The sequence below is a fragment of the Pinus tabuliformis genome, chromosome 4_1 (assembly GCF_031772625.1).
Source record: "Pinus tabuliformis cultivar Carrire ecotype Pingquan chromosome 4_1, CPIR1, whole genome shotgun sequence".
NCBI lineage: Eukaryota > Viridiplantae > Streptophyta > Pinopsida > Pinales > Pinaceae > Pinus > Pinus tabuliformis.
Window position 1 is genome coordinate 60,605,401 of NC_142303.1, and position 14,456 is coordinate 60,619,856.

The window sequence follows — 14,456 nt, forward strand, 5'->3', positions numbered from 1 at the left end:
TTTTTTTCCCCAAAGAAAAATCGTAATTTTCATTAAGAGAAAAATGAAAAATACATTTCATACGTGCATAGGATGCACTACCAAAAAACCATCCACCACAACCTCTGTGGATGGGCTTGATAAAAAGAACATGCTGTAAACAATCATGTCATAATTGTCACGATATACATCTTAATGCCATGTATGATCAAACAAGCTGATCCGTTATAAGTGCTAAAAAGTGTGTAAATACATAAAAAAAATCAGATACATCATATATAAACCATCATAATAAAACCCTAAGAGTCATTGATCATGCCCTCCATGCAAAGCCTTTGATATGTTGCCTGTTCTTGGTCATTTATGAGCTCATAAATTTTCCAGACTCCCATATCCCGAGCAATGCCTTCTTTAGACAGGGTGTCAGTGGACACGTTCCATTCTCTATAAATGTGGCAGCAGGAAACAAACTCAAAATATCATTTTAATAATAAGATCTATTCAAGAATTAGACTCAGTGCGTGCATGTGGCATCTAGAATTGTTGTTGAGCCAATTGTTAGCAATCATAGAATCACCAAAAATCTATTATCTAAGGATGTTTTGTTCAATGGCAAAAATCAATAGCAATTTTAGGCTCATGAGTTTAGCAAAATTGTTGGCTCTTGTACCCAATCCACTTTTCATTTTGAAAATTTATGGACTTGAGATATGTAGGATAACACCCCCACGCATGCACTGCTTTATAAAGTTGCTCCTTCGAAAAAGGCCCATGGGAAAGAGTGATCAATAGATTCTTCAGTAATGATACTTTGCTTAGGAATGGAATCAGTGGTGTCAAACAAAGCAAAAATAGCTAAAGCTTTTGCGGTCACAATGTTTTGTGAGCTTGATTTATTGTTAAATACTGCATCATTCTGAGCCAACCAAATTTCCCTTGATAAAAGGAGAGGAAGTTTGCGCAAAAGCTTTGGACTTATGTTATCCCACCATCCCTTCCATGCTTCAGCATATGTGTCACTTGACCATGTTAGATGAATGTTATGTGTTGTGCATGCTTCCGACCAAACAACTTTGGAGAATGGGCAATGAAAAGATGATATATTGATTCATTCAAGTTCTTACATAAGGGGCACCATGTAGGGCCACTGAATCCTATTTTTTTCAAATTGTCACCTGTGGGAACTTTATTTTTTAATATGCACCATTAGACTAAACATGGTTTGACTAGGGAAATAATTTTCTATAGCTTATTCCACCACCAAGAAGCTTGATCGAGCCTTTTGTGTTTATTTAAAAAATTATAACCAATTTTCGGTGCATAAATTCCATTTGCTGCGTGGGTCGAGACCAAAGTATCTTCTCTGTCACAATTGTGAACGTGGGCTAAGGTTATACCAAGAATTAAGATGGATCTAGGCTGATTTTAAATAAAGTTATAATTTAGCTAATTCTTATGATTCTTTTATTTTTTATTTGTTACCTTGACCCACGGGGAATTTTAGCAACTTGTGATGTATGATGAAGTACCTGTTTTGATGTTTATAGGACTGCTCTTAATTTATATGACTACTTTAGTTCATAAATTTATATAAACCTATTTTGAAATGGATTAGTAAAAAAAAATTTCAAATATATTACAATTATGACATGATGCTTAATTCAATATATTGTATTAATTTTTATTTTAATTGATAATGAGTGAAATGTAACTTTTTAAAAGTAATTTGGGTGAAATTCAAGGTTAACTTATTAATTTATCCAACAACAACTCAAATATACCAATAAATTATAAAATAATAAAAAACATAACTTTACTGTGAAGATAACCTACTCCCTTTTAATAAATAGTTAAACATATCCCTTAAAATTAACCAAATAAATAAAGAGGAAAATAAACCATACCTACAACTACTAAAACGAAACCATCATATCCACCTTAATATAAAAAAAATATTGTTATCGAACAACTGTTCTCACAATGTTTAAATGTTCCAATTATCTGAAATTCTCTCAAAGGACCCACTTTCAAAAGAACCATCACCATCCAAAGACTATATGAATGAATGAAATTTTAAGAGACTAGCTATATGATAAATCACACTTCAGGTTACCATTACCTCTCTAAAAATACGCGGCATAATTAGAGTATTTCATTTTTTATTTGTGCCCGAGTAACTTTTTGATTAATTAACCATATTTTTCACTCTATCTTCTTTACGCCGTGGAAGGGGCTAAAAATTCTGACCGTGATTGCATTTCCAGTGGCACAGCGGTGTTGGGGAGTGATTTCAGGTAGTTTGAATCTCTTTCGAATTAATTTTCTTCTTCTTTATATTTCCCTAAAAATGGCGGAAAAAAACGAAGTACTTAAAGGTTTCCTAATCACAAGAATACATTGCGTGTGATCGCGTTCCATCGCGATTTTATTTCGTTAAATGCTTCGCCAACTGCATTTGTGTTTTGGGCCGATCGGGGTCTGTGCTGTCAAGTTTCGTTTGTTTGAAGTCATATCAGGGTTTCATTTGAATTCTACATTACTAAACAGAGTGCTTTAAATGGTTGTGTGTGGAATTTTGACTGGAGTTTTTTTTTAAAGTAGTCATTCTCAGTGATGCGTTGATCGGTTTAGATTTCGATTGGAATTTTTTACCAGTTAGTGTTTCCTTTGGCCAAATTTTGTGCATTATTGGACCCCAGTTAAATGGTATCATTGCAGCTAAACCGTGTGTGTCTTTTTCTGTGTATACAATCGATTGATCCTTGGGCTTTTTCAGGGACCATGGATATGCTTGGCGGCACAGAGTAATGATGGGTTGAAGTGGACTGTAAAAATATCCAATCTCGTTTATTTAACCTGAGCAGAAAACACAGATGGATTCTGGCACATTAGAAGGAAGCAGTCCTGCTTCGAGGAGGGATCCGTACGAAGTGCTTGGAGTTTCAAGGGATGCATCCGATCAAGAGATAAAGACTGCTTACAGGAGGCTTGGTCTCAAGTAAGTATTTGTAGTTTTTATTCTCTCTTATTATGTTTATTTTTATGTTTCCTTGCAAGCTATTCCATTGTTTTTACATTTAATGCTAAATACAAATTTATAAAAATACAAGAAATTTTGAAAAATAATTTTATAAAGTGATTTAATTGTAAATTGTTGGGATAAGAGTATGATCTCTTTTCCACAAGAGTCAAGTACATGGAATTATGTTCAATTTTAGATTTGATATCACGATGCTTGAGGTTTTGATTACTAGGTGGAACACCAAAGATATAACCCTAGCACCAAAACCAGACAAGAAATTGAACCAAAATTCTACTAGGAGGGATTCTTATGGAACGAATCCTCCCACCAAGAAATCAACAATTATAGAAGATAAGGTTATTTACTCTAAAGGGGAGTGCGAAACATGTCCCAAAAGAGAACAACAATTCCTTGTAAGAAGTAAGAGAATGGTGTCTGATAGAGAATGGTGTCCGATAGTAGACCTTCCTCATCCAAGCATTCTTAGATTGATTTCCTTAGACTTGTAGTAACTTTGAGATGGGCCACAAATTGCCTTTGAATAATTTTTGATCAACTGAGCAAGAGAAGAGAATTGACGTGTAAAACCCTTGTCTCATGAATAATTTCACATTTATTATAAGTTCAACAAGTTCACAATGATTTGCCAAGGAGGAGAAGGCCTATATTTATAAATGAGGCTCTTCCAAATTTCCTCTTTGGTCTCCCACAAAATAAGTAACTTGGCATCCACAAAATGTTTGGAGGCCAAGTTAAAAATTCTAACTTTTTCAAATTTACATTGAGTAAAACCCTAGTAGAGGCAAAAATGCTACATTGATGTGGCCATGAGGAGCCGTTTTGACCCTAGATGACAAAACGTTTCACATGTGGTTGTGTGGCAATGTTCCTTGATTTTTTTTCTTCTCATTTGGTGCTCCAACGACTTGATTTGACCATGGATTGACCCTCTGACAACTAGGAGAAAGGCAGACGACTCGAAAAATAGCTCCATTAAAGGCTGAAATAATGCTTATTATCCTTGAAGATTTGCCTTAAATAAAGGCCCATGCTTATACCATAAGTTAAAGTACTTCCATGAGGCATGGGAATGACTTTCCAAACTCAAAAAGTGGCCATAATACCCCCAATAAATAAAGCGACTTCAAACATAGAAGAAATAATTTTTCTTTGAGGATGCAATATTCCCTTGGATTCTCACTTGATTTGGCTTAAAATAATTTTAGGAATGCTTGGAACCTTGAATGACCTGCTTGACCTTACTTATTTTCCTTGATTGATGGATTGGCCTCTCTCCAATTGTCAAAAATCACTAATGACTACATTACTTGTTGAAGAAACACTTGAAATTTGTTGATTTTTCTACAAAATACACAGTAGAAACTAATCTTCTGATTTGATAATTTACTACCTAATAAGGTTTGCTGAGAAATTGAACCAGTGGTCTGGAAAGCAGTCAGGAGGCAGCAAGTACGGAACAGAGAGATGGGAGATCAGCGCAGAGGCAGAAGAGGTAGAGGTAGAGCCAGAGGAAGCCACGCAGAGGCAACAGAGACTGGATAGAGCCAGAAGGGCTTACGTCATCCACGCAGAGGCTGCAGGAGTGACGCAGAAAGCTAGAGAGGCTGCGCAGAGCCTCAGTAGGCTGACGTAGAGGCTTTCAGGCTGATGCAGAGGTCAGTAGGGCCTACGCTGGGTTCAAAAGAAGTGCTGGAAATTTGTCTATCTGTGGGTAAGCCAATTTGGCACCCTGTTGTACTAGAAAATTGCTGAATAATAAAATCCTCCCTTGCTGCACTGGTTTTCCTACATTGGGTTTTTCTGGGGACATTAGTCCAATATAACTGTCAATGTGTGTATATGTTTGTTTTTGTATTACGGTGTGATATCTGTAGCAGTATTTATTTTAATGTTTGTTGAAGTAATTTCATGAATAACTTAAGATGAAATAAGTAGGAAAAGTAAATCAGTTGTTGCAGTGATAGAATTTTCACATCACTATTCTTATTGTTTTGGTAGCTGTTTGATGTATCTCACACTATAATAATAAGGAACAAAGCTAATAAGGAAAAATGTAACACAAACAGTTATCAAGTTAAAGAGAATTAACATATTCACTGCCCTACTGAATTCTCAACATGATATCGGAGCTAAGGTCATCTAAGGGCATCATGAAGATCTCCTCTACAATGAAGAAGTTCATCAAGAAGATTACAAGAAAGGTATCAAGGAAGCATGGAGTTTCCTATTCTCTACCAAGAAGGTATCAATCAAAGAAAAGGATGAAGGTCTCTTCTCGACTCTCTTTGGGACATTCCAAGATGAAGACATTTGGGTAATTGATAGTGGTGCATCAAGGCACATGTTTGGCCACTCCAATCAATTGAAGACCTTATCAAAAGGAAAATCCTTTTATTCAGTGAAACTTGGAGATGACAAGAGCTATCTCGTGAAAGGTATTGGATCAACCTCCATAAAGTTGGAAGATGGAAGTAACATTCACCTCATCAACATTCTATTTGTTCCAGGTTTGAACAAAAATTTACTTTCCATTTCAAGTCTTGAAGAAAAGGGTGATAGAGTGGCTTTCATTGATGTTAAAGTCGTTGTATGGAGTAAAGACTCAAGTATAGATCAAGCTAAAGTCATTGGCATTCGAGAAGGAAGACTTTATAGACTAATGTCTCCTGTGGCCCAAGCCCTAGTTCACATTGAAATTAGCCCATGTGAACTCTGGCATAGAAGATTTGGTCATCTACATTTCAAAATCCTTCCAACTCTAAGTTCCATAGTAGATGGAATTCCAAATCTGAAAGAAGATCATGAAGGAGTTTGTAAGGGATGTGCATTAGGCAAAAATACCAAGAGACCATTTGGAAGCAGTGCTTCATGGTCAAAAGAAATCTTGGATCTCATTCACTTCGATGTATGTGGCCCTATGACCACTAAACCTCTTGGAGGTTACTTATATTATGTCACATTCATTGATAATCATTCAAGAAAGTCCTGGGTTCACCTAATGAAAACCAAGGATGAAGTATTTTTAAAATTTCAAGAATTCAAAGCTGAAGTGGAAAACCTTACAGGAAAAAGAATCAAGATATTAAGATCTGATAATGGAGGAGAATATACATCCAAAGAAATTATAGCATTCTGTAAGGAGTCTGGGATTAAGAGGGAGCTAATAGTCCCATACAATCCCAAGCAAAATGGAGTTGCAGAATGGAAGAATAGATCCATTGAAGAAAGTGTAAAAGCAATGATACACGATCAAGATCTTCCTAAGTTCCTATGGGGAGAAGCCATAAATACCGTTGTCTACATTCAGAATCGAAGTCCCCATAGATCTCTAGACAACAAAACTTCGGAAGAGTGTTCACTGGAAAGAAGCCATTTGTAGATCATCTCTGGATCTTTGGGTGTCCTGTATATATCCACATACCCAAGGATAAAAGAAAGAAGCTGGACCCTTCAGGAATGAAGGGAACATTTGTTGGGTACAACAACTCATCAAAAGCTTATAGAATCTACATGAAAGATGGACATCACATAGAAGTTAGTCGTGATGTCATATTTGACGAAAGTATAGCTTTCAAGAAATCAAAGGAACTTTCCATAGACTCTGATGATGAAGAACTTCCCGTATTTGAAGAGGAAGTGGATAAGGGAGAAGAAGAATCACACCATGAAGAAGAAGGTCCTAGTGAGCCAGTTCAACCTGTGGTTATTCCCGAAACAAGAAAAAGACCTAATTGGTTAAAATCTACTCTACTTGATGCAGAAGGTCATGAAGCAACGAAAGGATCATTCAGAGAAAGCAAGAAACCCAAAAGATATTTTGGGTATGTTGCATACATGACAAAACTAATAGAAGCAGAACCATCCACTTTTGAAGAGGCTGTAAACAATCAAGAATGGAAGGATGCCATGAATGAAGAATATCAATCTATAATGAAGAATGGAGTCTGGGAGATCGTACCTAGGCCCGAAGACAAATCTGTGGTTACTTCCAAGTGGATCTATAAGATCAAACATGCAGCAAATGGAAGTATAGATAAGTATAAAGCAAGATTTGTGGCTAGAGGCTTCTCTCAACTTGAAGGCATCGACTATGAAGAGACATTTGCTCCAACAACAAGATATACAACGATTCGATCATTAGTCTCTCTGGTAGCATCGATGGGATGGAACATCCACCAAATGGATGTCAAGATTGCGTTTCTGAATGGCACAATAGATGAAGAAGTCTATATAGAACAACCCTTGGGATTCGAAGTTAAAGATAGGAAGGCATATGTTTGCAGATTGAAGAAAGCATTATACGACCTCAAGCAAGCACCAAGGGCATGGTATGCTAGAATGGATGCATACTTACAAAGAATAGGCTTCACAAAAAGTTTTGCTGATCCGAACCTTTATATCAAGGTTGTAGATGGAGAACCTGTAATCATTCTTTTATATGTAGATGATCTTCTCTTGACAGGTGTAGAAGGTCGAATTGAAGAATGTAACAAACAATTAGCAACAGAGTTTGATATGAAGGATCTTGCGCTGATGTATTACTATTTGGGACTAGAAGTCTGGCAAGGATTTGATGAAGTCTATTTGGGTCAATGAAAATATGTGATCAAGATGCTAAAAAGGTTTGACATGATGGATTGCAAACCTATGACTACTCCGATGATCACAAACTTGAAGAGACTAAGGAGTTCTGAATCTAGCCCTGTGGACCCTTCCAAGCATAGACAACTTATTGATCATTGATGTACTTGGTGAATACTCGACCAAACATATGTTTTGTAGTAAATGTTCTCAGTCAATTCCAAGTGGAGTGGAAGCATGATCATTGGGTAGCAGCAAAACACATTCTGAGATATCTGCGAGGAACCATCCACTGTTGTCTAAAGTATGATAAAAGGAATGATGTCCAACTGTTTGGATATACAAATTCCAACTGGGGAGGCGGTGAGCAAGATGGAAGAAGCACTACGGGAGGATGTTTCAGTTTAGGATCCTCCATGGTCTCATGGATGAGCAAAAAGCAAGACACCGTTGCCTTGAGTAGTGCTGAGGCTGAACATGTTGCATCCTGTGAAGTAAGCAGAGAAGCCGTATGGTTGAGGAAGTTGCTCTCCGACCTGTTTGACAGACCGATGAACCCTACAGTGATACTTTGTGATAACACCAGTTGTATACGTTTGTCTGAGGATCCAATGTTTCATGGAAAGACAAAGCATATAAACAACAAGTATCACTACATACGAGAGCTAGTGCAAAATGGTGTGCTGCAGCTACAGTATATCTCCACTGATGAGCAGGTAGCTGACATACTGACAAAGTCACTTCCCAACAAGAAGCTTGTATACTTAAGAGACAAGCTTGGGTTGGTTGATGTATCGTCCCTAATTGAGAGGGAGAGATAGACACATTATTCTTGTCTTCAATTAGGAAGACAGAATAGAGGATTGGGTAATCATTTGGCATTCGATACTCTTTGAGGATGAGATATGGCATCCAAAATAAGAGGAGTCGTGGAGGACCAATATTCTTTGAGGGTTGGCTACCCAAGATAAGAATAGTCCCATGGAAGGTCATACTCGGTGAACACTCGGGTGGAGTATGTACCTTGAGAGACAATGATTATGGTGTCTATACATCATTGGTCTCGCCAGCATTGTGCTCGGATCTCGTGGAGAGATAGAGCTATTAGTCAAGGCCTTGCTATGTGACAATGCTGGTTGATATGATGCTATACAAATGGGTTACCGATCCGACTCTTTTTATGAGATCTCTTCAGATTGAGAATGACCATGTACCTCTTATGAATACCTCCCTAGTTAAGAGGGAGTGTTGAAAAATGTGTAACTAGGTTCGGTCTTCATAAGTATGAAATGTATTCTTGTAAATTATAAAATGAAAAGAAATTATTATTAATGAAGCATGGGTTTCATGCTTAAGTTCTTTTATTTTATAGGTCAAGCACCCATTGAGTGCTTATAGGGTTTGTCCTAGGTTTAAGAGTCATTGTCATATATTGAAGACCTTATGGGCACATTGTATCTTGTAAAGAAAAAATTGTTGTCTTTAAAGTGTCGAAATAGCTTCAAGATCAATTCGGCCTAGAAGCTGTCAAAGTCAACCTACATGAAGAGCCGCGTCTACCCTTGAAGAAGCCTATATATAGAGAGGAACTCGTGCTCCATTAGACAACTCATCTCATTCTATGCAAAGAAGAGGAAAGCGAAGGAAGTCGAAGAAGAAGGACGAAGAAGAGGAAAAGGAAGTCGAAGTGCTTGGGTAAAGTCTCTCTCTCTCTCACGTACAAGTTGAAGCTAGGGTTTCTGCGTTGGGGCTATCTTTGGTTCGATCTTAGAGGAAAGAGAGAAAGGAAGTCAAGTGAAGGTCACTTAGGGTATCTCACTAGCCCTAAGTCACAAGGAAAGGCAAGCGAAGGGAAGAGAAGGCCATACGAAGAAGATTGAAGTCTTCTAGAGGAGCAACAACAGTTGTAGCAGTTGCCGAAAGATAGAATTTCGGATCTGTAGTAGGAGGTCGAAGTTCTTGCAGCAGGAGGCCGAGTTGATCTTGATCTTGGAGGGTATTTGTCTGAGTCATTAGGTCATGGTATTCGTCAATTGAAGGATCTATAAGAAGAGAAGAGATTTAAGGGTTTTCCCCTCAAGAGGAGGGGTTTTGGCCCTGACTTGCAGCCTATATATTGTGTCACTATTCTTATTGTTTTGGTAGTTGTTTGATGTATCTCACACTATAATAATAAGGAACAAAGCTAATAAGGAAAAAGGTAACACAAACAGTTATCAAGTTAAAGAAAATTAACATATTCACTGCCCTATTGAATCCTTAACAGTAATGATGAGGGATGTCCACATATTTGGGTGTATGAATGTAGGAGGTGTTGAAATGTGTAACTAGGTTTGGTCTTCATAAAGTGAAATGTACTTTTGATTCTGGTATATCGTAAAATGAAAGAAAAATTATCTTATTGTTATTTTTTTAGCATGGGTTTCATGCTCAAGGTCATTTTATTTAGAAGTGAAGCACCCATTGAGTGCTTCTAGGGTTTGTCCTGGGGTCAAGAAGTCAAAAGAGTCATTGTCATATGAAGAAGACCCCATCGCGCACATTGTAACTTGTAAAAAATATTATTTTGGTATTTAAAAGTGTCAAAATACCCTCCAAGACCAAGTCGGCCTGGCAGCTAAGAAGTCAACCCCAATTAGGGCATGTCCTCCTCCTTGGAAGCCTATATATAGGAGGGAACTCGACCTCCTATGGACACACTCTCATCATCTCATCATTCAAGTGAAGGAAGAGCAGAAGAAGGCTAGCGAAGAAGGAAGAAGGACGAAGGACAAGTGTTTGGGTTATTTCTCTCTCTCTCTCTTTCTCACGTGCGAAGGAGGAAGGCTAGTGTTTTGCTGCTACAAGGACGAAGTTGAGGAAATTGCAGAAAGAAGGTAGAAGGAAGGTGCATTAGGTCATCTACAGGCCCTAGAAGAAGGAGAAACTCAAGAGAAGGTCAAAGGAAGCCTTGGAAGCCCTAAATTTGCTCACGTGTGGAAGCAACAACTGTTGCAGGGGCCGAAAATTTCAGACCTACAGTAGAAGCCGAAATTCTGTAGCTGGGGGTCAAAGTTGTGTAGCTGGAAGAGATTTGACTTGGTTTGACTTGGTCAAAGGAAACACATCATCAAGAAGGTCAAACTTGGTTTTGGTCTAGAGGTCTTGGAATTCGTCATTTAAAGAATTTATAAGAAGAGGAGATTTGTGGGTTTTCCTCTCAAGTGGAGAGGTTTTGGCCCTGGCTTGTGTATTGTTGATCTTCTTGTTTTGGTAGTTGTTTGATGATAAGAACAACATAATAATAAGAGAAGAAGCTAATAAGTAAGAAAAAGTAAAAAGACATCACAAGCAATTATCAAGTTTAAGAGAAATCATCCTTATTGCAGACCTATAGATTTCTCAACATGGAATTAGAGCTAAGGTTGGCTAAGGGCGTGACGATGATCACTACATCCTTGAAGAAATCTGTGGGGTAGTGTTCTATGGTAGAAAGTCATCAAGTCATCTCAAGCAAGGTATGAAGGCATTATGGAATCTCTTATTATCCATCAAGAATAATATGACCAAGACTTCTAGAAAGGGCGAAGGATTATTCTCAACACTTGCACATTTGAAAATGAGAATATTTGGGTAATCGACAGTGGAGCATCAATACATATGACAGGTGAACAAAAGCAACTAAAAACCTTATTGAGAGGGAAATCTTCATACTCTGTTGAACTTGGTGACAAGAAGAGCTATCTTGTAAGAGGAATTGGATCAACGAGGAAATATTCATCTCAACAACATCGCATTTGTTCTAGGTTTGCAAAAGAATCTACTTTCTATTTAATGTTTAGAAGATAAGGGAAATAGAGTCCTTTTATAGATGGAAAGGTTGTAGTATGGGATAAAAGCTCTAGTATCGAAAATGCAAAGATCTTTGGGATTTATGAAGGAAGACTCTACAAATTGCTTACTCCTGTCTCTCAAGCTTTGGTTCACATTGAAGAAATTCCATGTGAACTTTGGCATAGATGGTTTGGACACCTTCACTACAAAATATTACCAACTCTAAATTTAATGTGAATGGCATCCTTGAACTCAAGGAAGATAATGAAGGAGCATGCAAGGGATGTGCATTAGGTAAAAATGTTAAGAGACCATTTGGAAGCAGTGCTTCAAGGTCAAAAGAAGTCCTGGATCTCATTCATTTTGATGTATGTGGTCCTATGTCTACAAAGTCTCTTGGAGGTCATCTATATTATGTAACATTCATTGATGACCACTCAAGGAAAACTTGGATATATTTTCTGAAGTCCAAGGATGAAGAACTTGACAAATTTCAAGAATTCAAAGATGAACTAGAGAACCTTACAAAAAGGAGGATAAAGGTAGTAAGATATGACAATGGAGGAGAGTACACATCAAAGGAACTCATAGATTTCTGTAAGGAGGTTGGGATTAAGAGGGAGATGATAGTCCCACATAAGCTTGAACAAAATGGAGTTGTTGAATGAAAGAATCGATCAATTGAGGAAAGTGTAAGAGCCATGTTACATGATCAAGACTTGCCTAAATTTCAGTGGGGTGAAGCAACAAAAACTGCTGTGTATATTCAAAATCGAAGTCCTCACAAATCACTAGACAACATGACTTTCGAGGAAGTATTCACTAGGAAGAAACCAAGTGTAGACCATCTCCGAATATTTGGTTGTCCTGTCTATATTCACATTCCGAAAGATAAAAGAAAGAAGTTGGATCCTACAAGCATGAAAGGAATATTTGTTGGCTATAGAAACACTTCAAAGGCATACAAGATTTACATAAAGGAAGAACATTGAATAGAAGTAAGCCGAAATGTGATCTTTGATGAAAGTATTGCATTCAAGAAATCAAAGGACCTCTCGATGGACTCTTTTGATGAAGAACTTCAATATTTGAAGAAGAATGCACTAGGGAGGAAGAGAACTCAAACCATGAAGATGAAGGTCCCAGTGAACTTGTGCAACTTGTGATCATCCCTAAAAGCAGAAAGAGACCAAATTGGTTGAAGCCTACTCTTCTAGATGTAGAATGTCATGGGGCAGCCAAAGGCACATTTAGGGAAAGTAAGAAGCCCAAAAGATATTCAGGGTATGCAGCCTATATGAAGAAGTTAATAGAAGCAAAACCATCCACCTTTGAAGAAGCTGTGAAACATAAAGAATGGAAAGTGCCATGTGTTGATTTGGGGTACCATCGGATGTGCTCTAGCCATGAAAGTTGGTGGAGAGACTAAATCACATGAGATTTCCAAGACCCATAAATGGTTTGGGTAGATTCTACCCGGTTAAGGAGATATTAAAATAATTAATATTTTTAATGGAGTTCCTAATTCTAAACTTAGGAAAAATAAAATATTAATGGGTTTTAATATAAAACTGGGTTAGAAGGTTCTAAAGGACATGGATCAAGCCAAATCTAATCTTTGTCGTTGATAAGAGATGTAATCGCGGCCGTTGAAGACTCAACAGAAAATGTATAAGAGGAGGCTTGAGGGTCAGTTGGAGAATACACCAGAGTGATTAGTCATTCGATTTTCTAGAGCGGGGTTTGCTAAGAAAAATCAAATCAATGATTAAAGTTGCAGCGAGGGGTAGTGAGTACTAGGCAGAGAGGCAGATATAGTGCCAGAAGACCAACACAGAGACAGATGTAGAGCCAGAGGGAGCCATGCAGAGGCTGCAGGAGTGATGCAGAGAGCCAGAGAGGCTGCGCAGAGCCTCAGAGGGATGACGCAGAGGGTTCCACGCTGATGCAGAGGCTAGGAGGGCTGACGCAGAGCCTCAGATTGTGCTGGAGAGGGTTTCGTGGGGCAAACTTTCAGAATATCTGCTTCTGAATAGAGAGGTATCACTGTTAGATTATTTTCTCTCGGGTGAGCCAATTTGGCACCTAGTTGTACTCAGAAACACTGTATAATAATATAACCCTTAGAATTGCTGCATCGGTTTTTCCAAGTTGGGTTTTTCCGGGGACGATTGTCCAAAAATAACGTTTCCCCTTGTGTGTTTGTCTATTTCTTTCAGTTGTTGATCTGTATATGGTTGAGACTGTATTGTGTTTATTTCAATGTTTATATGGTTAAATAACTTGTTAGTAATTAAACAAGTAGGCGAAATAAACCAGAGAATACAGATAAAATTTCTAACGGGTAATACTTAGAAATTTCAACACCATGAATGAAGAATGGAGTTTGGGAGATCGTACCTAGGCCTAAAGACAAATCTGTGGTAATGTCCAAGTGGCTCTACAAGATTAAACATGCAACAAATGGAAGTATTGATAAATATAAGCCAAGATTTGTGGCTAGGGGCTTCTCCCAACAGGAAGGCATCAATTATGAAGAGACATTTGCACCTACAATAAGGTATGCAACTCTACGTTCGTTGGTCTCTTTGGCAACATCTATGGGATGGAACATCCATCAAATAGACGTCAAGACAACATTCTTGAATGGTACTATCGATGAAGAAGTCTATAATATATATAGAACAACTATTGGGATTTGAAGTAAAACACAGAGAGACCTGTGTTTGTAGCTTAAAGAAGGAACATTATGGCCTTAAGCAAGCACCAAGGGTATGGTATTCAAGGATGGACAGATACATACAAAGATTGGGCTTCTCAAAAAATTTTGCTGATCCGAATCTCTATATCAAGGTTGTGAAGGATGACCCGTAATCATTCTTCTATATGTGGATGATCTTCTCATGGTAGGTGTAGAAGTTCGTATTGAAGAGTGCGGGAAGCAACTTGCAGCAAATTTGATATGAAGGATCTAGGGCTGATGCATTATTATTTGGGGTTGGAAGTTTGGCAAGGACCTAATGAGATTTATCTAGGTCAA

The 14,456-nt window shown here is 37.8% G+C and overlaps 1 protein-coding gene across 7 annotated transcripts in view; it reads left to right on the forward strand.

Moving 5' to 3' along the window:
* Positions 1-2,064: 2,064 nt before the first annotated feature.
* Positions 2,065-14,456, forward strand: part of LOC149174161 (chaperone protein dnaJ 15-like) — a 78,244-nt gene continuing 65,852 nt past the window's right edge. The window contains exons 1-3 of one of the 7 annotated variants that reach the window (XM_089419196.1): positions 2,065-2,273; positions 2,756-2,977; positions 4,421-4,793. In XM_089419196.1, the coding sequence (XP_089275322.1) occupies positions 2,853-2,977; positions 4,421-4,655 (360 nt within the window). In that variant the 5' untranslated portion in view covers positions 2,065-2,273; positions 2,756-2,852 and the 3' untranslated portion in view covers positions 4,656-4,793. The other 6 variants (XM_089419201.1, XM_089419197.1, XM_089419198.1 and 3 more) reach the window with 6 other exon arrangements.